The 19,061-nt window shown below is 57.9% G+C and overlaps 2 protein-coding genes across 2 annotated transcripts; both read left to right on the forward strand.

Moving 5' to 3' along the window:
• The first annotated feature begins 5,523 nt into the window (after positions 1-5,523).
• On the forward strand, positions 5,524-11,386 carry CSF3R (colony stimulating factor 3 receptor). The gene is given in 17 exon segments (XM_036397156.2): positions 5,524-5,593; positions 5,869-6,168; positions 6,244-6,367; positions 6,442-6,571; positions 6,573-6,612; positions 7,282-7,436; positions 7,604-7,763; positions 7,991-8,067; positions 8,576-8,789; positions 8,957-8,998; positions 9,001-9,144; positions 9,324-9,425; positions 9,692-9,838; positions 10,025-10,165; positions 10,290-10,380; positions 10,516-10,597; positions 10,775-11,386. Coding segments are annotated over 17 exon segments (2,403 nt in total). The 3' UTR covers positions 11,159-11,386.
• Positions 11,387-11,801: 415 nt separating this feature from the next.
• Positions 11,802-18,773, forward strand: MRPS15 (mitochondrial ribosomal protein S15). The gene is made up of 8 exons (XM_036397275.2): positions 11,802-11,932; positions 12,800-12,862; positions 13,444-13,519; positions 14,239-14,287; positions 14,783-14,867; positions 15,994-16,052; positions 18,043-18,234; positions 18,588-18,773. The coding sequence occupies exons 1-8, from the start codon at positions 11,857-11,859 to the stop codon at positions 18,726-18,728; spliced, it is 741 nt and encodes a 246-aa protein (XP_036253168.1). The 5' UTR covers positions 11,802-11,856; the 3' UTR covers positions 18,729-18,773.
• The last annotated feature ends 288 nt before the right edge of the window (positions 18,774-19,061 follow it).

Below are 19,061 nucleotides of genomic sequence, written 5' to 3' on the forward strand. Positions count from 1 at the left end.
TTCTTTTGTCACTTAACAACTTGGCCTCATTCACTGATACCTTTAAATAAGAAGGGGGGATTAATTTCTAGTGGGATAAATGCAGACCTGGTTGTTTCCTCCTCTCTTCATTTGCAAAGGGCCCCCCTTCCATGCCTGACAGCTTTCAAGGAAATTGCAGATAATGGGGACAGGATGTCAGCGTGGAGCAGGGGGCACAGGATCACCCAGAGACAGGTGGTGGTGCTGACACAGTGCCAGCCCTGGGGGCCTCACCCTGTGCCCCCCAGGAGGGCACTGATGGCACTGGGAGCCACAGCCTGAGGCTCAGGGAGTCTTGGCCAGGGGTTTGGGCAGTGTCAGAGCCATCAGGGTGGTGCAGGCACCCCAAGCTTCAGTCCCACCTGGCAGGGCACAGACACAGAGCCAGGGGAGCTGTGTCACTCCTGACCCCCCTGCACACTGTCAGGCTCATTTGGGGGTGCTTCATCTCTCACTCCTCTTGGCCATGGAAAAAGCCAGCAGCAGGAGAGGGACAAATCAAATTACAAGGCAGCTAATGAAAATAATGGGGAATAAAGCACTTCTGTAGGCTGCTTGGTTGGATTCCTATTTCCCTGTGTCACTGTGTTCAAGCAGGGATGTTTATAACCTCACGAGGACATTTCATTGCCTTTGTGATTAGCTCAATTGACCGTGGATTTTTGCCCTCCAAGATCTCAGCCCCTGGAAGAGGAGCAGTGCCAGCTCCAAGTCACTCCTGCCCCACAGCTCCAGCACCCAGAGCCCCCCTGTGCCCTCCAGGGGCCTGGCACTGGCAGCATGTCCCAGACTGACATGGATGGGGAATGAAGGGGGTCTCCACAGCCCAGATGGGGGGCTCATACAGCAGCAGCAAGGGGAGAGCACTTGGGAGAGCTTTGCCCCTTTTCCATGCAATGCTCCAGCCACGAGCAGCTGTCAGTGCCTGCCTGGGCTGGCGGCCCCTACCTGCAACTATTGACTCTGAGTAAATAATCCCCAGGTATCCTTTTCTCCTGATAAAAGCTGGGGTTTTTTTTTCTATTATTCTCAGAGGTGTTTATTAGAGCAGAAAAATAACAGTGCTTTGCTTGCAGCCTGATTGCTGGGAAGTGACGGGAGTGGCCAGGCAGCCCCGAGAGCTGGGATCAGAGTCAGAGCTGCTGCCTGGCACACCAGGGGCACAGCCAGGCGAGGGGCTGTGCTGGGGGGGTGAGAAGCCCCTGCCCAGGTGGTTTGATGGGAGGCAGCATCAAAGGGAAATTTCTTTTCAGCAATGGCAGGAGGAGGAGACGCTTCACAAGTCTGAGCTCTGGAGTGACTCAGCAGAAAAGAGCAGGAATTTCCAGGAATATGAGGGGTGAGAGGCCAAAGCTCATGGGCAGGTTCCTCTGCCACAGACACCTGTGCAACAGAGGCAGGAATTTAGGGACAGTTCTAGGTGGTGCCATGGAGGATGTCCCCCTCTTGTCCATCCACCCTGTCAAACCACTCTGCCGAGCTGGAGCTGCAGCCCCCTGGCACCACTTTGGCATCTCGCAGAGCAGAGATGAATAATGGCAGCACATCCCACCCCTCCTCCCCTCCCCATGCCCATCAGGGCCTCCCCGGATCTGCCACGCAGAAATTAATCCTCCTGCCTCATTAATTGCAGGAATGTGTCGGGAGCTGTTCAAGGTCAGCCTGGAGGAGCCCTGCCATCAATCCTCTCCAAACTGCAGCTGCCTCGCTGGGGAGGAGCTGGCAGTGGCACAGCAGGGACAGGCACTGGGGACATCTCTGGTGTTTGGGTGACCAGAGCCTGCAGACACAGGAGGGTCCTGCATAGGTGTCCCAGGAGTGGCTCCATGCAGGGGCTTCTGTCCCAGGAGTGGCTCCAGGCTGGCTGCCCATGTCCCCCTGTCCCCTAGTGATGCCATCCAGAGCCAAGAGTCCTCTCCTGACCACCTCTCCCCACTTGATGGGGAGCCCTCTGCTCCCTCCTCATTGCTGATGGCTGAGCAAGGGGGTAGTCTGAACTAATTGCACTGGGCACCAATTAACCAGCCCTCCTCACCCATTAGAGACTGCAGAAGCTTTTGCACTTGGATCTTGCATCTTACGTGACTGGCAATATTCTATTTTTTTAGGGAATGAAAAGAAGAAAGGGAAAATCCCTTTAGGGGAGCTGGGCTTTGCTGCCTGCGGAGCTGCTACGCACCAGGAATGTACTTTATTCTGTTTAAGAGCAATGATCCACCCAGCAGGGATGGAATCAGAGGCACTGGGAACAGAGAGATGTCTGAGAGCTCCTGAGCACCGAATGCGGGGCTGCTGCCTGTGCACTGCAACCAGAGCCACCCACAAGGGCTGGACATGCCCAAGGGCTGCTGTCCAGTGCCTTCAGTCCCCATCCCACACACTGCAACCAGGAAAAGCCCCGCAGCTGCTTCCCCTTTCCACCTTCCCCCTTGCCTGATGGCCTCAGCCTGGGGAGGTTCTCATGTCACGAACTGGGAGCCACTGCCTCACCACTCACCCCAAAACAGCTTCGTGAGCATCCACCCTCCCTCCAAACTGTGCTCCCCTTGCTGTCCTGCCCCATGGCCTGTGTCACCTGCACCGTGGGACCCTCTGGCACCCACCTGGCTCTCACACCCCAGCAGCTCCCTCTCCACACATCCTCCTGCCCCAGCCCCTCTGCCAGGCTGGGACACACGGCTCGGGACCCCTGCAGGACCCTGCACCCTGCCTCGTGTTCCTGTGTCACACACATCTTTTATGAAAAATCCTTTCCTTAGGATTTTTCCTCCTGAGAAGTTGAGAGGCCTCAGGAACAAAATGTAACCAATGGTTATCTGCTGCTGTGGAATGCAACAGGTGGATCTGGGATTGGTCTCATGTGGATGTTTCTAATTAATGGCCAATCACAGCCCAGCTGGCTCGGACAGAGAGTCCGAGCCACAAGCCTTTGTTATCATTCTTTCTGATTCTATTCTTAGCCAGCCTTCTGATGAAATCCTTGCTTCTATTCTTTTAGTGTAGTTTTAATATAATATATATCACAAAATAATAAATCAAGCCTTCTGAAACATGGAGTCAAATCCTCATCTCTTCCCTCAACCTGAGACCCCTGTGAACGCCGTCCCATTCCTGTCCCATGGCAGGGACGGGATCTGGGAGCTTGTGAGCGTGACTCAGAGCCGAAGGGGAACCGAGAGCGCTGACAGGGGGCACGTCTGCTCCATCCCCGCTCCCGGGCGGCTCTCCCGGAGCATTGGCACGCTCGGAGCCGCCTGGAACGAGCCTTTCCCCGCCGAGCAGAGCGAGGCGAGCCCCAGGACGGGCGTGCGGTGGTGAGGGATGCAAAATCCCCTCCCCAGCCCGGATCCCAGCCTGCGGCGGGGCCCCAGCGGCGGCGGGCGCTTGCCGGTGTCCAGCTGGGTGTTTGCAGCGCTACGCCCTCGGTTCCCACGGAGATGCCCGGGTCGCCATGGCTACCCCACGGATATTCCTGCTCGGCTGGTAAACAGCCCGCACGGCACCGGCTTCCGTCCCGAAGTGCTGGAGGTTGCTACACCCCAGGGAAATGTTGCGAGGGCAGCTCCCCCCAGCCCGGGCAGGCAGTGGGCATCGGCCCCGTGCCCAAGCCCAGGGTGCTGAGCCCTCACCCCACCCCTACCAGCAGCCAGACCGTTACAAGCAGGGCAGGTTTGAGGGAAAGGGCTTTGCTTGGACCGTCGGGCTTGTGAGGTCGGTGCTGAGAGCCCCAGGCCGTCCCCTCCGGTTCTGCAGGAGGCAAAGCCAGATCTGCCCAGGCTGCTCTCCCACCCCACTGACACACTCTGCCCCCAGGGCGCTGCTCTGGCCCCCCAGATTTTGGCAGCGTGGGGCTATGTGAGCCCTGTAACATGGAAATGAAACACCGCCCCTGGCCAGAGTAAACAGCTCTTTGCACAACAGCCGCCGTGGTTGCGAAGGCTGTGAGTGTGGGAGGGTTGAGCAAACCTCTGTTTACCCCCATGCCAGCCCCATCCCACCAGACACGGGATTCCCCACTGGGGCTGTGCTCCAGCCTGGCACGGGTGGGCACAGCAGCTCGGCACGGCCCCACACAAGGAGCTGTGAAATAACAGGGGTTAATGGTCAGAACTGGGAGATACTGGTGAGAACATCACGGCACGGGTTGCCCTTGTGGGCTGCTCACCCTGGGGCAAGCTGGACTATGTGGACGTGGACACAGACACGGCTTGGGGATGTGAGCTGCTCCCAGGTGGCGTCACACAGCTCGGGTTTGCCTCCTGCCCCTTGAGTTGCTCATTCCCTGGCCCATGGCCTCCTGCCACTTCCCCCAGCGTCCCTCTGCCGCGTCCCCCAGCCCAGCCGGGTGGCCCCAGGGCAGTTGCAGTGAGGAAGTGTCCGTGCCCCATCCCGGCTGCGCCAAGCCCAGCCCTGGAGCGGGCAGGGTGGAGGCCGGGCGCTGCTCGGGGTGCCCGCGCCCCCTGGGCTTTCCTGCCTGCGGCGAGCGAGGAGGGGGTCGCAGGCTTCAGGGAAGTGTTTTGCAATCACCTTCTTCAGAGCGTCACAGCAACTAACGGCCCTGGTTTTGAGGAACTAACGGGGAAAGCAGCATGTTAGCAAACACTCCGGGCACGGCCAGCCGCCGGCTGCCGGAGCCCCGCGCTCGGAGCGGGCGGTGAGCGGCTCCCGGGCACGCCGGACACGGAGGACGGGCAGGGATGGAGGAGAGGTAGGGATGGAGGTGGGGTAGGGGTGGTGCCACCCAGGTCACACAGAGCAGCATCTGGTCCGTGGCTGCTCTGCCCGTCCCCTGCCTGGGACAGCCACACGTGCCGAGTGCCCAGGGGCTGGCCGCTGTCCCACTCCCACACTCGAGTGCTTCACCTCCCTCTGGATGTTGGCTTGGGGGTGAGGAGCTGTGGGCACCTGGGCACAGTGTGGGCAGCCCCTCCTGGGCCACGAACGTGTCTGGGAGCCATCCGGGGCAGAGGCGGCCGCCCCTCCAGGGCCATTCCCAGCAGCAGGCAGGGGACAGCCGGGAGGGGCGTGGGCAGGACCCCGCAGCCCCGGCCTGTCCCGCTCTGCTGCTGTCCGTCATTCGCTTCCCTCTCCTTATAGCTTATCGCCCTCCGCCGCCCTCACCCGCCCTCAAACCGCAAATCTCTGCCCGGCAGCGGCTGGAGATAATGGAGATAAAAATCAGCCCGTGCCTGCGGCCGGGCTCAGGGTGCTGTGGTGCCCGGGACGGTGTCGGGGTGCGGGGGGACGGACCCGCGTTCCGGGCTCTCTCCGCTGCGCTTCCCACTCCAGCGGCTGTGGCGGCGCGGGCGGCGAGCCGGGGGCGGAGGTGTCAGAAGGGCTGCGGGAAGGGCTGACGCTGCCAGCGAAAGGACATTCTGCTCCAGGAAGAGCCGGTGACAATGGAGCCCGGCTCCTTCAGCCCACCTCGTCCCCAGCCCTTGCCGACCCCCAGGACAAGCCGCTTTCTCCGTTCCAGGTGATGCCAAAGCCACGGAGGAGACCATGGCCAGGCGCGGTGCTGGGACACCCTTCCTGCGGCAGCTCTCCCTGCTCCTGCTGCTCCACCTGGGCGGTGAGTGCGGGGTCCATCCTGTCCTGTGCCACAGGCACAGCATCCCCAGCAGCCTGGCCCTGGCCGGGGCCCCGGGGCAGGCAGGAACGGCAGGCACGGGCAGGATGGGGCCTGGCACGTGCCCGTGCCTTGCCCAACGCTCGGCTCTTCCTCTCCAGAGTGGGGGGCCCATCTAAGGGAAGAGGCTCGTCCCTGTGTCCTGCCCGGGCGCTGAGGAGCTGAGATGGCTTTGGCACAGCTGTGCCCAGGATGTGACACGTTTTTCCTGCCTGCAGGGACACTGGGCTGTGCCTCGGTGACTGTGAGCCCCCCCATTGTGCCCCTGGGCTCGGCTGTCACGGCATCCTGCACCATCCAGAGAGAGCTCTGCCAAGGCTTGGAGCAGGGGAGGCTCCGGATCAGCTGGATGCTGGACAGCAAGCCTGTGGCTGGGAGCCAGCGCCAGGGTCCAGGGGGCACAGAGGTGTCCAACCTCACCCTGCCCCGCTTCAACCACACCCAGGCCAGGCTGTTCTGCTGTGTGGAGTGGAATGGGACCAAGCAGCGCATTGGCATGGCCGAGATCAGGGCGGGCTGTAAGTCTGCTGCCACTATGGGTCCCCCTCCTTCCCAGCAGGGACGGGCACTTGCTCAGCCTCTTTCTCCCCCAGACCCTCCTGCAAAGCCCCTCAACCTCAGCTGTGTCCTGAACCTCGATGACTACGGGCTGACGTGCCAATGGCAGCAGGGAACCAACAGCCACCTCCCCACCAGCTTCGTGCTGAAATGCATGGGGTAAGTGCCAGGACTATTATCCCCTGCCAAACCTCACAGCAAGGAGCCCAAGCTCACTGCCCTGTCTGCTGCAGGAGCAGAGCCCAGGCAGTGACGGGCTGCACCCCACGAGGAGGGCACAGCCACTGCACGGTGCCACGCCGGCTGCTGCAGCTGTACCGGCAAATGGAGATCTGGGTGTCTGCCACCAACGCCCTGGGCACAGGCCGAGTCCGAGCACCTCCACATCGACCCCATGGACGTGGGTGAGTGACAGCACACAGGTCAGGGGCCAGGGAAGCTCGTCAGGGGTATTAAAGTGACATTAAAGCACGTGGGGCCCATTTTCCGGGCAGTTTCTGTGATGAATGTCCTGCCGGGATGAATCGGTGCCAGCGCCACGCTGCAGAGCGAGCAGCACGCACGGCGGGTTATGAGCTGCCAGTTGACCTGCTGCACTCCACAGCTCCTGCAGCAATTGATTACCCATTTATTCAGCAGCTCTATTAATAATGGATCCTGTGCCTATAAACTATTTATAAAAGGAGCCTTCCCAGATGGAGAGATTTATCCGCCCTGATCTGGGGCTGGGGAAGGGCTGCCCAGGAACCAGCTGAGCTCTCCCATGGCTGTGCCACACTCTGACCCCCAAGCAGACCCAAATGTGGGGTGTTCCAGGCACCAGGCCCCATGGAATCTGTTTTCTCTGCATAGGCATTAATGCAGAGCTGTGCCAGTGTTGCATTACTGCATCCCAAGCAGGGGCATACACCAGCTCCTGTCCCTTGCCACCAGCCATTCTCCTAAATGTTTTGGGGTGGTTTGCCACATTTCTTGCCGCAGCACCCTGGCACTAACAACAGGCACATGTGAGGTCATGGCTCTGGGCACTGCCCACCACACACCTCTCCAACTCTTCCCTGCCCTTCCTGCAGCCAAGCTGGACCCCCCAACCCTGCAGAGCATCCAGTCCATCCCCTTCCAGACCGACTGCATTGCCCTGGCCTGGGATGTGGCACGGGGCACAAAGCACATGGAGCTGCAGTGTGAGCTGCGCTACCGGGCACCCGAGGACCCTGCCTGGGCCCTGGTGAGTGCTGCTGGGACAGGGGGCCTGGGCAGGAGCCAGAACCCTCCCTCTGCTCCAAGCAGTGGGAGTGGAGGAGTCCCCATGTGAGTGGGACAGCAAAGAGTCCCCTGAGCCCACAGCAGGGCCCGAGGCAGGAGCCAGCACAGCCCTCGTTTGGCTGCCCCCAGGTCAGCGGCATCATCGGCCAGGCGGGCACGGCGCAGCGCTGCGGTTTCCTCTTTGGCACTCAGTACCACTTCCAGATGCGCTGCCGGCGCAGCTCAGCCTCGGCACTGGGCTCCTGGAGCGAGTGGAGCCCGGGCAGGAACTACACCACCCACGAGAAGGGTGAGTGTGAGTCACCGGGGGGTGCCCTGTGCCCGAGCAGGTGGCACAGCACTGGGGACACACAGCACAGTGCTGGGGACATAGAGCACAACCTTGGGGACACATGGGACAGCACTGGGGACACATGGCACAGAGCTGGGGACACAGTGCTGGGGACACAGGACATAATCCTGGGGGCAAGGCCACGTGGGCCCCTCTCAGCTTCTCCCGTTCCCCTCCCGTTGCAGCCCCCACAGGGAAGCTGGACGCGTGGTGGGAGGCTCAGCCAGCCGGGGGGCAGCTGGAGGTGCAGCTGCGCTGGAAGGTGAGCAGGGGGGTGGGCGGGGGGCATTGCCTGGGGGGCATTGCCTGAGGGCCATTGTCTGAGGGGCATTGCTGGGGGGCATTGCCTGGGGGGAATTGCCTATGGGGCATTGCCTGAGGGGCATTGCCTGGGGGGCATTGCCTGGGCGGCATTGCCTGAGGGGCATTGCCTGGGGGGCATTGCTGGGGGGAATTGTCTGAGGGGCATTGCCTGGGGGGCATTGCCTATGGGGCATTGCCTGAGGGGCATTGCCTGGGGGGCATTGCCTGGGCGGCATTGCCTGAGGGGCATTGCCTATGGGGCATTGCCTGGAGGGCATTGCTGGGGGGAATTGTCTGAGGGGCATTGCCTGGGGGGCATTGCCTGAGGGGCATTGCCTGGGGGGCATTGCTGGGGGGAATTGTCTGAGGGGCATTGCCTGGGGGGCATTGCCTATGGGGCATTGCCTATGGGGCATTGCCTGAGGTCCCCGCAGGGACTGCCACCCACACGCCCTGCCCGCACCCAGGCCCCTCGGCAGCGGGAGGCTAACGGGCGAGTTCTGGGCTACCGTGTGACCCTGAGCCCCCGGAGGAGGGGCAGGGACCCCCCCACCGTCTGCAACACCACCCACACCCAGTGCAACTTCTCGGTGCCCGCGGCCGCCAGGAGGGTTTATCTCTCAGCCTACAACGCCGCCGGTGAGTCGGCACCGACCGAGGTGATGCTGCTGGAGAGGACAGGTGAGGGCAGTGCCCGAAACCTCCGCGGGTGCCCCGGGGCTCTGCTCGCCCCGAGCGAGCTGCACAGCCCGGGCAAGGAGAGGGCAGGCTCCAAACCCGGGCGCACAGGGGGACATGAGGGAGAGGTGCTCTCCTCTCCCACCATCCCGGCTGCTTGTCCCACGCAGGTCAGCCCCTGGCCGGGCTCCGGGCTGTGCCCGGGGGTGAGCGCAGCTCTGGGTGCACTGGGAGGCACCGCTGGCCCCAGTGACCGCCTACATCCTGGAGTGGCAGCGGGTGGCAGCAGAGCCTGGGCACTGCAGGGCGTGCTGGCAGATGGAGCGTGATGGGGCAGCCACCACAGCCCTTATCCAGGGTAAGGGGGCTCCTGATCCCCAAGTCAGCTGTCCCAGGGGGCTGGCACCCATCCTGACCAAACCAGGACCCAACCCACTCCCCACCCTGCCTCCTCCCTGTGGATCCACCCCAGGGTGGGTGGGCTGGTGCCGTGGTGCTGGGGGGTCTCAGCAGTGCCCCCTCTGCTCTCCATTGCAGATGGCATCGAGCCTTTCCAGCGCTACAACATCTCACTGTACCCCCTCTACGAGGGCACTGTCGGGGTTCCCATCCACACCACAGCCTACTCCCAGCAGAAGGGTACGTGGGAAGGGAGCCCCACCACCAGGACTTTGCCCTTCCAAAAGAATGAACCACCTCTCCCCCGTGTACCCCAAATCCAGGGGCTGTAGCAAAGACCTCAGCCTGGGGGGCTGCACTTGTCTCATCTCGAGTGAGCTCAGGTTTCCTACAGCACGGGCAGGTCCTGATGCCCACACCTTGGGAGTGGGACCCCCCCCATCAGTTCCCACCCGAGGCAGTGGCTCTGCTCAGCACTTGGTCCCCCCTTCTCCTGCTCTTTCCAGCACCGTCCCATGCCCCCAAGCTTCACCTGAAGAGGATCAGCAAGTCAGAGGCCGAGCTGTGCTGGGAGCCACTGCCAGTGGAGGCGCAGAACGGCTTCATCACCAGCTACACCATCTTCTGGGCCAGCAGCATCACCAGCATGGCCAGTGAGTCCTGCCTGCAGCACCACTGACCTGGCCCTCTGTCCCACCTCAATATCAGGAGCCCCTGTGTCCTGCTCTGGGAGGATCAGGGAGTTTTGTGGGTCCCTCACAGGGCTCCCTGCCAGCAGAGCCCTGAGGGCTGTGCAGGTGGGGGCACTCTGCCACACCAACAGCCCCGTGTGTCCCCAGGTGCCACCGTGAATCCTTCCCTCAGCTCCTTTGCCATCCGGGGGCTGAAGCCATCGACCCTGTACAAGGTGCACATCATGGCATCCACGGCTGCTGGCAGCACCAACGGCACCAGCCTGACCCTGGTGACCACAGTGCTGGGTGAGGGCTGCGGCCAGCCGGGGCAGGGGGACACGGGAGGGGACCTGGTCCTGCCCTGGCTTCATGGCACAGCACAGCTGGCAGTGCCCACTGCAGCTCCCTGTGACCCTGTCCCTCTTCCCAGATGACACCGAGCTCCAATTCCTCTTCCTGAGCCTGGGGCTGGTCTTTGTCGGGCTCATGGTGTTGCTCATCTGCTTCCAGAAGAACGAGCGGTGAGTGGCAGAGCCCTGCCCCGGGCTGGGCTGCTGCTGGGACAGGGTGGCCTTGGAGAGCTGAGAACCAGTCCAGCACTGAGGCCACCCATTCCAGCCCGCCTCGCTGAGTCCCCTCACCCTCGTGGTCCCCAGGATGAAGGAGCAGCTCTGGCCCAGCGTCCCCGACCCTGCCAACAGCAGCCTGGGCAAGTGGGTGCCAGCAGCGCTGCCACAGGTGAGACCGTTCGCCGCTTCCCCAGTGCCCACCCAGCTCATGGCCCCGGGAGGGATGCAGGGACAGGTGGCACCGCCCGTGACCTCCCGCTGCTCCCCCGGTGCCCACCCAGCTCATGGCCCCGGGAGGGACAGCAGGGACGGGTGGCACCGCCCGTGACCTCCCGCTGCTCCCCAGGAGCCGCTCCAGAGCCTCGCCGCGAGGGAGCCCGGCCCGGCCGCCATCTCCACGGTCACCGTGCTGGAAGGGGAGCCGGGCAAGCAGCAGGGGAAGGAGCACCCCGCCCTGGCCGCCGTCCCCCCGGCGCTGTCGCGGCCCTACGTGCGGCAGGAGGGTCCCGGGGAGCCGGTGCAGTACGCGCGGGTGGGCGGCGCGGGGTACCGGGGGCAGCGGCTGCTCCCCGAGCCCGCTCCCCGCTTCTACGAGAACCTGCGGGGCCGCGGCGACGGCAGCGGCGGCGGGGACTGGGCGTTCCTGGAGGAGCCCCCCGCCACCTTCCCGCTGCTGCAGGGGCTCCGCATCGGCGGGGCCGAGGAGCTGCACGAGTGCCGGGCGGACTAGCGCGGGATGGAGCCGGGCAGCGACACCGGGTCCGCCACCGGGATGGAGCCCCGGGGTGCGGGACACCGGGTCCGCCACCGGGATGGAGCCCCGGGGTGCGGGACACCGGGTCCGCCACCGGGATGGAGCCCCGGAGTGCGGGACACCGGCTCCGCCCGCGGGGCTCCAGCCGCACCCCGGGGCGCTGCCCGGCTCCATCCCGCTCTGTGTCCGTATCCCCTCCCGACCGCCTCCCTCCGAAATAAACGGGGTCGTGCTGAGAACAACCCGGGCGTGTCTGCGGGAAGGGGATGGGGACGGGGAGGGGGACAGGATGGCAACCAGGGCCGGGACCGGGACCAGACCAGGAAGAGGACGGGACCGAGACGGGGATGGGAATGGGGATGGGATGGGATAGGACCGAGACGGGGACAGGACGGGGATCGGGACCGGGACGAGGACGGATAGGGGACGAAACCGAAACGGGGACGGAGATGGAGATAGGGACGGGGTCTGAATGGGCACGACTACCAGGACGAGGATGGGGACAGTTAGGGCACCGGGAAGGGTCCGGGACCGGAACGAAGACGGGGAGGGGACCAGGATCCTGGACGGCCATCGACGCGCTCGGCGTTCGGTTTCTCCGCCCTCTCGGCGCTCGGCAGTCGCGCCTGGGCAAGATGGCGGCGCCCATGGCGGCGTGTCGGTGAGCGCGGGCCATGCTGGCACTGCTGGGCCGCGGCCTGGCCGGGCCCGCCCGTGCCGGGGCCGCCGTGCTGGGCAGGGCACAGCCCGGTGAGGGGCACGGGGGGCTCGGGAGGCCGCTGGGAGGGAGGGTGGAAAGGGAAGCGGATCCCGCTGGAGGAATTAGGAGCGGCCGGGGCCGCGGTGGGAGCTGAGGGTGCTGGGAAAGGACAGTCTTGGGGGTGGCCGGGGGCCCTCAGGGGATCGCACACCGGGCTCGTGGTCTGTCCCCGTGAAACGAGACGGGGCACCGGGTGACCTTGGGGGTAGCCGGGGTGCAGGGGTGCCTCGGAACAGCGTGGGCGAGTGGGGTTGGCCGAGCCGGGCACAGGCGAGCGGCCTGAACGGCCCTGGTCCCAGCAGCAGGGCCCTGAACGAGCAGCTGGAAGAGTTTGTTCTTGAAAGGTCAAAGAGGGACCGAGTCCCGGCTGGTGATGAATATTCACATCTGTGTCAGACAAATGTTGTCGCCGCGTTGTCCCCAGGTGTTACTGCCCCTGAGCTCAGGCACTGCGGTGGCCCAGAGCAGCCCATCCATGTCGCTAATGAGATTAATTAATCAGTTAATTCAGCAGTTTGAACCCTCTAAATGATCACGTTTGCCCAGGGGAGCTCTCACTCTACTCAGTGTGTGCAGTCAGCCCTGCTGCTCCAGCCCTGGCATTTGCTCACTCTCAGGCACCACAGCTTGGTTTGTGTTAGTACCATGTGAGAGCCACCTTGAGCCACCCCACACCTCTGGGACTAAAGATCTGCCTGGGCACTGATCACCCAGAGGCTCAGTGCTCTGACCCCACACACCCAGCAGTGTTTGACTGTACAGAGAAGCACACAGTACAGAGCATTGACTGGACTGTACGGAGTATTTGCCTGGAGAAGTGCACTCCTCTCTGAATCCTTTCTGTCTCTCCCACCCAGGCTGCAGTCCTGTGCTCCAGGCAGCCAGGGGCTATGCCAGACCTGTGACAAAGAAGAGGAAAGGTATGTCAGCATCCACAGGAGCAATGTTTTGCTGTTGGCGTGCTCAGAGCTGTGCCCTCATGGCACAGAAATCATTCCAGAAATAGTTCATTGCAAGCTCAGGAGTTAGTCAGAAGATTCTCCTTCTTCTGAGTGTGGGGAAATGAACAATTGTCAGTAGCAGGAGATCTGTGAGGGTGGGCAGTCCCTGGCACAGGGTGCCCAGAGCAGCTGTGGCTGCCCCTGGATCCCTGGAAGTGCCCAAGGCCAGGCTGAACAGGGCTTGGAGCATCTTGGGATAGTGCAGTGTCCCTGCCATGGCAGGGGGTAGAATCAGATGAGCTTTAAGGTCTCTTCCAGCACAAACTATTTTGGTATTCTGTGACCTCTGAGCTCAGTGGATTGTTGTGAATACATGTACACCATATTGTAAACCCAGAGTGCTGAATAGAAGAGACTGAACCTATTTTTGTCACTCAGTTCTGCCCTCTTGGCTGGATCTGCTCAGATCTTCTTGTTTGGAGCACACAGCCAGTTTCCTTCAGAGCGTGCCAGAGCTCTGACTTTGTCCTGCTCTTCCTCCAATGTTCCTCTCTCTGTAGACATCCCCAGCCATCTGGATGACCTTCCTCCCACCATGCTGAAGAAGGATTATGCCAATCTCCCAATCATGAACAGGTATGGACAGGGAGAGGGAGTGGCTGCTCTCTCCAGGGGTTTGTACCTCACAAATAAGGTATGTGGAAGCTGTCACCTGCTCACTAATTAGTTATTAATGCTCTGTGGGCACAAAAATGGCAAAGTCAGTTTGAAATCAAATTTACAGACACAGACAGTGGTCAGGGCTTGATTGTTCACTCCATGTGAGATCAAGTGCTGGTTGCCAACATCCTCTGTGGGCTTTGTAGCACATAAGGCAAAAAAAAGGAAATAATCTTGAAATACTAGAAACAGTCATCTTGGAAATAATCTATGCCTGTCCTGAGCTCAGGTGATGGAGAGAGTCATTAAACAACTCCACATGAATTCAGCTGCTGCCAGCTTTGGGCTCTGTGGCTCAGCACTGTTGTGCTCTGATGCAGAGCTGCTCATGTGTGGTGCAGGGAGGGCCCCCAGTGGCCCAACAGTGACTTTCACTGCTCTCTGAAGGAACCAGACTTAAAATTAAATATTTTTGCTGCAAAACTACTTTATACTCCTGTAATCTGAGCCATGATTTTGCTTAGGAAAGTGAGCACCAGCTTATGGCTGCCAGGCTTGGGAGGGGGAGAGTCCCTGTAAATTTTTAGAGTTAATTAAAGCTGAGAAAAGGGAGTATGTTCTGAGAAGCTGAGTTAATTTCTGTTGTTAAATAGAATTGTTTCTGGTTTATAAGCTAATATGCCATCTCCTTGCAGCGTGGATGATGTGGTGAAACGCCTGCTGTCCCTGGAAATGGCAAGTCAGGTCAGTGTCATTCTGCTTGCTTGAAAATCAAACAGATTTAATGAACACCTTCATGTGAAACTTGTCTATGTTGTTAAATATATTTCACTTACTGTATCTCTAAGTGACTGTAAACATGGGGTGATGAAAAACCAGAGTTTGCTCTTAAAATTTATCACACTAAAGTGGTAACAATTGCATATTAAATTGGGAGAAGAAAGTATTCAGGGGTGACAGGGCAGTGAGCTGTTCTGCTGCTGCTCGTGGCTGACCCCCTGTGTTCTGGAAACCATTGCACTAGACAGCAGATGTCCTTCGAGTTATTTTTACTTTCCATATGCCCAAAAAACAAACAGGTAGGAAAGTGGCACAAAGATCTCCATGCCATTCCTCTACGCTTGCCACTTCACCTTAAAAGGATGAGTAAAGGTCTGAATTGCAAAGCCTTTGTCAGGGTGTTTGGGAAGAGAGCTGAGTGTTCTGGGACAGTGACAACCTCTTTTCTGTGCCCCACAGAGGGAGAAGTTGAAGGTAAAGACCCAGCAGCTGGTGGAGAAGGTCAGGAGGTCTCCCCATGACAATGGCTCCTTTGAGGTGCAAGGCAAGTTAAAAAAGGGAAGGGTATTGTTGGCAGATGAAACATCTCTGCTTCTATTCAGCTGTTCCCACCCCAGCACTTCCAGTTTGCTGTAGAATTCAGGAGAATCTCCTCCAGGAGAGCTGCTGAGGGGCAGGTAGCCTGCAGGATGCCCTGCAGGGCTGCTCCAGGTCTGCAAGTGTTGCAGAGGTTGCTGGGGTGCTTCCAAATTCCTGCTCCACATCCACCCTCCAGAGGCACCGTGTGCTTTATTCTGCTTGGAGTGCTTCTGTGACTTGAAGCACTGAGCTGCAGCTGTTACCAAAATGAACCAAATTCAGCCACAGAACCCAAATTTTTCTCTGCATCAGAGAGCTGTGGCTGAGGCACAGTGGGGACAGTGCAGGGACAAAGGTCATGCTGCACTGACCAACACTGACAGCTCCTTTGTCATCAGCAAAGGCCCTTCAATGCCTCAGGATGCCACCAGCCCCTCCCTCTAGCACCTGAAATCCCAAAGACCTGGTGCTGCCCTTGGAAAAAAAACCCTTTTATTGCTGTCTGCTCCCCCAGAGCTTAAACCCCATGAGGTGAAACAAATGTCAAATCACTGGGAACTGAATGAATGCAAGAGGAATAAATTCAAAGACAAATTTATATGATGTGTTGCTAAAACCTTACCCTCTAATTAAGCAGCCTCATAGCAATCACAGCCCTGCAGGTTGTGTGTTCTTGTTTGTTGTGCAGTGGGCTGTGGGCAGGGGCTGCTTTGGGCAGTGTTTGCTGTGGGCAGTGCTTGTTGTAGATGGTGTTTAGCTGTGGGCAGTGTTTTTTGTGCTGCTGTTTTGGTTTGGGTGCTGTTTTGTTTTGGGCAGTGTTTGGCCATGGGCAGTGTTTGCTGTGGGCAGTGTTTTTTGTGCTGCTGTGGGCAGTGTTTTGCTGTGGGCACTGTTTTGCTGTGGGCACTGTTTTATTTTGGGCACTGTTTTATTTTGGGCACTGTTTTGCCATGGGCAGCCCCTGCTGTGCTGCTGTGGGTCCCTGCAGGAGCAGCAGTGCTCAGCTGGCAGCTTGAGGCAAGGCAGATGATCCTAAATCACCTGGGAAAGCTGCTGCTCTCACACAGCTTCTCTCTCTCTGTCCTTTGCAGTTGCTATTTTGACTGCCAAGATTCGCACGCTCGAGGAGCACCTCCAGAGGCACCCCAAGGTAACTCAGGGATCTCAGCCCACAGCTGCTCAGGTGGTTTTCTCAGTTTATAACAAAAGGAGTTTAATCTTGGGGATTATGGCTTTCCTAAGGAGGTTTATGAAATAGTTACAGATGTTCCTTGGTGCCAGTGTGGGGAGCTGCTGGCTCAGGCACAGCTGGATTCTCGCCCACTCTGCTCTGTGTTCAGGTTTGTTACTGTAGTGGAGGAAACAGCTGAGCAGATTCCTTTGGGCAGACTTGAGCTCCATTTCTCCTCACTGTAGATGTGGCTTCACCCCTTAGTTTTGACTAATTGATGATTGCAGCTGCAGTAATAAACAAAGAGCAAAATCTGTGCTTGTTCTGCTCATGGAAATGTTTGGTGGACAGCACTGTGTGAATGTCCCACTCCCCTGCCTGCAGCTACCTGGGTTCAGGCCCAAATTTGAGACAACTTGCCTGAATTTATATTCATAAAAGAGATATCGAGGATTCTTTATGCAGGGCAAAAGGTGGGAAATGGATTGATAACTGCATTTGAAAGAAGTGCATATATGTTACTCATGAAAACTTGAAGGATACAAGAGAACAGAATTGAGCTTTTTACTATAAGCCACCAGAAGCTGTACCAAGTGTTGAAGTTGGACCTTTTGGAATTCCTTGGCCTGAATTTTTTACATAAATCACTTGTATAGGGCAGGGAGATGTCTCCTGTGAGGGATTGCCCTGACTGGTGTGGCTCAGGCTGTGCTTGTGCCCTTCCAAAGAACAGCCAGACAGTCAGAGCCAAGTCACAGATTATTTTCATATTTAATTTCTGGCAAAACAAAGGTAAATGCTTCTGTTATTCTGAAGCAGCACACTTAAAGAGAAGCAGGTTTTACCCAGAAGACCTTCCCTGCAGCTTTGGCACAGCCTGAAACTGTGCACAAGCTGGAAACAGTCTTCAGGGAAGGTGAAGGTGCAACCGTGGAAGGGAGAAAGCAATTGCAGTGCAAAGTAAATTACATCTCCTTGGATCAGCTTGTGCTGACCTGATGTACTCCCAGCATCTGCCAACAGAAATTGTTCTAAGACTCTGTCCTTAACCTTATCATTGCATTTCAGCCAAAAGCTGCTCTGTTCTCAGTAATTTACTAGACAGGCAGGACGATCTGCTGTGGCAGTCACATTTTCTGGAAAAATCCCTTCAGCCAAGGATTTTTCTCCTGGGAAGCTGAGAAGCCTCAGAGAAAAAGGAAAACAATAATTATCTGATTTGCTTCTCCTGTGTTTTGCTCCTTTGGAATGTGTTTGGAGATTGTTTCACTGGCTTCTGCTGTTGTTTTCACTCATTGGCCAATCAGTGCCAAGCTGTGTCAGGAACTCTGGAGAGAGTCACGAGTTTTCATTATTATCTTTTTAACCTGTAAGTATCCTTTCTGTATTCTTTAGTATAGTACTCTTTAATATAGTATCACAAAATAATAAATTAGCCTTCTGAGAACATGGAGTCAGTTCATCATTGTGGGATTTCCTGGGTCCCCGGGATGAAGGAGGAATTGAGAATCTGACTTTATGTTTTTAGAAGGCTAATATATTATTATATTATATTATATTATATTATATTATATTATATTATATTATATTATATCGTAAGAATAGAGAAAGGATACAGACAGAAGGCTTAACAAGAATGATAATGAAAACTCGTGACTCCTTCCAAAGTCCCATCACAGCTGGATGGTGATTAGTTATTAAGTAAAAACAATTCACATGAAACTAAGCAAATATACACCTGATAGTAAACAATCTCTAGACCACATTCCAAAGCAGCAAAACAGGCAGAAGCAAATGAGATAATACTGTTTTTCTTTTCCTCTGAGGCTTCTGAGCTTCCCAGGAGAAAAAACCTTGGCGAAGGGATTTTTCAGAAAATATGACAGTAACACATCGTTCCTTCCTACATCTGGGGGGAATGAAATACAATAATCTGCCTGTAGTGGAGTGAACCTTGGGTGCTTTGCAGGACAAAAGCAACCGCAGGCTCATGCTGATGGGTCTGGACAGGAGGAGGAAGATGCTGGGCTACCTGCGCCGGGTCAACTACAGCACCTTTGAGAACACCTGCAAGGAGCTGGGCATCCAGTACAGCCCCCCCCAGCCCTACACCCGCCACATCACCAAGCGCTGGATGGTCAAGAAGGCTTTGTGCATCAAGGTATGGAGCAGGGAAAAACCCCTCTGTGAAAGCGTGGGAAATGGGTTTTGTGGCATTCACGTTTGCTGGAGAAATCCCTTTGGTCAGGAAGGCTTTGTGCATCAAGGTATGGAGCAGGCTGCACAGGGAAAAACCCCTCTGTAAAGATGTGGTCTCAGAAGTCTTTTCTAACCTGAAAGATTCAGTGATTGACTGGGTGGCTGTAACAGAATAATCTCAGCTGGTTTCCTGGAGCAAGGAAGGCACAGAAGGAGGATTTGATCTGGCTCCTGCTGGAGCCACTTTGCCTGCAGCAGACACCCTGGGCAGCAGCTCTGCAGGCAGCTTTATTTCTCTCCCTTCTGCTTCCACAGGTGTTCCAGGAGAAGCAGAAGCTGCAAGCAGCTGAGAGACTGAAGAAGAGGAGAGAGTGGCAGGCGAGAGCAAGAGCTGCACGGGAACAGCAGGAGAAGCAGGTGCAGGAGAAGCAGGCACAGGAGGGGACACCTGTGTAGTGGCACAGCCAGGCTGACAATAAACTCCTGCCCAAAGACCTGAAACCTCTTTGCTCATGTGGTGTGGGCACCTGGGAAGGGCAGCTGGTGGTTTGAGTGGTTTAGAAGTTTAATTTCAGGCCAGTGCTGGGCAGGTTGGTCTGTGAGAGGACCTTGGGGGCTCCAGCATTACCCTGCAGGTCTGTCAGTGGGAACAGCTCAAGGGCTGCCTGTGCCCTGTCAGCACAGCCAGTCCAGAGGTTTGCACTGCCACATCTTCTTAGATATTTATAAACTGAAACTTAAGACATTTAAATTGGACATTATGAATAAATTCTTCCCTGTGAGGGTGGG

This window comes from Molothrus ater, chromosome 24, assembly GCF_012460135.2.
Source record: "Molothrus ater isolate BHLD 08-10-18 breed brown headed cowbird chromosome 24, BPBGC_Mater_1.1, whole genome shotgun sequence".
NCBI lineage: Eukaryota > Metazoa > Chordata > Aves > Passeriformes > Icteridae > Molothrus > Molothrus ater.

Excerpts from the sequence above, each read along its gene's own strand:
- MRPS15 (XM_036397275.2), top strand. The coding sequence starts at position 11,857 with ATGCTGGCACTGCTGGGCCGCGGCCTGGCCGGGCCCGCCCGTGCCGGG. Across the intron at positions 13,520-14,238 it reads AATCTCCCAATCATGAACAG|CGTGGATGATGTGGTGAAAC; the intron begins GTATGGACAGGG and ends ATCTCCTTGCAG. Across the intron at positions 18,235-18,587 it reads AGAAGGCTTTGTGCATCAAG|GTGTTCCAGGAGAAGCAGAA; the intron begins GTATGGAGCAGG and ends CTGCTTCCACAG.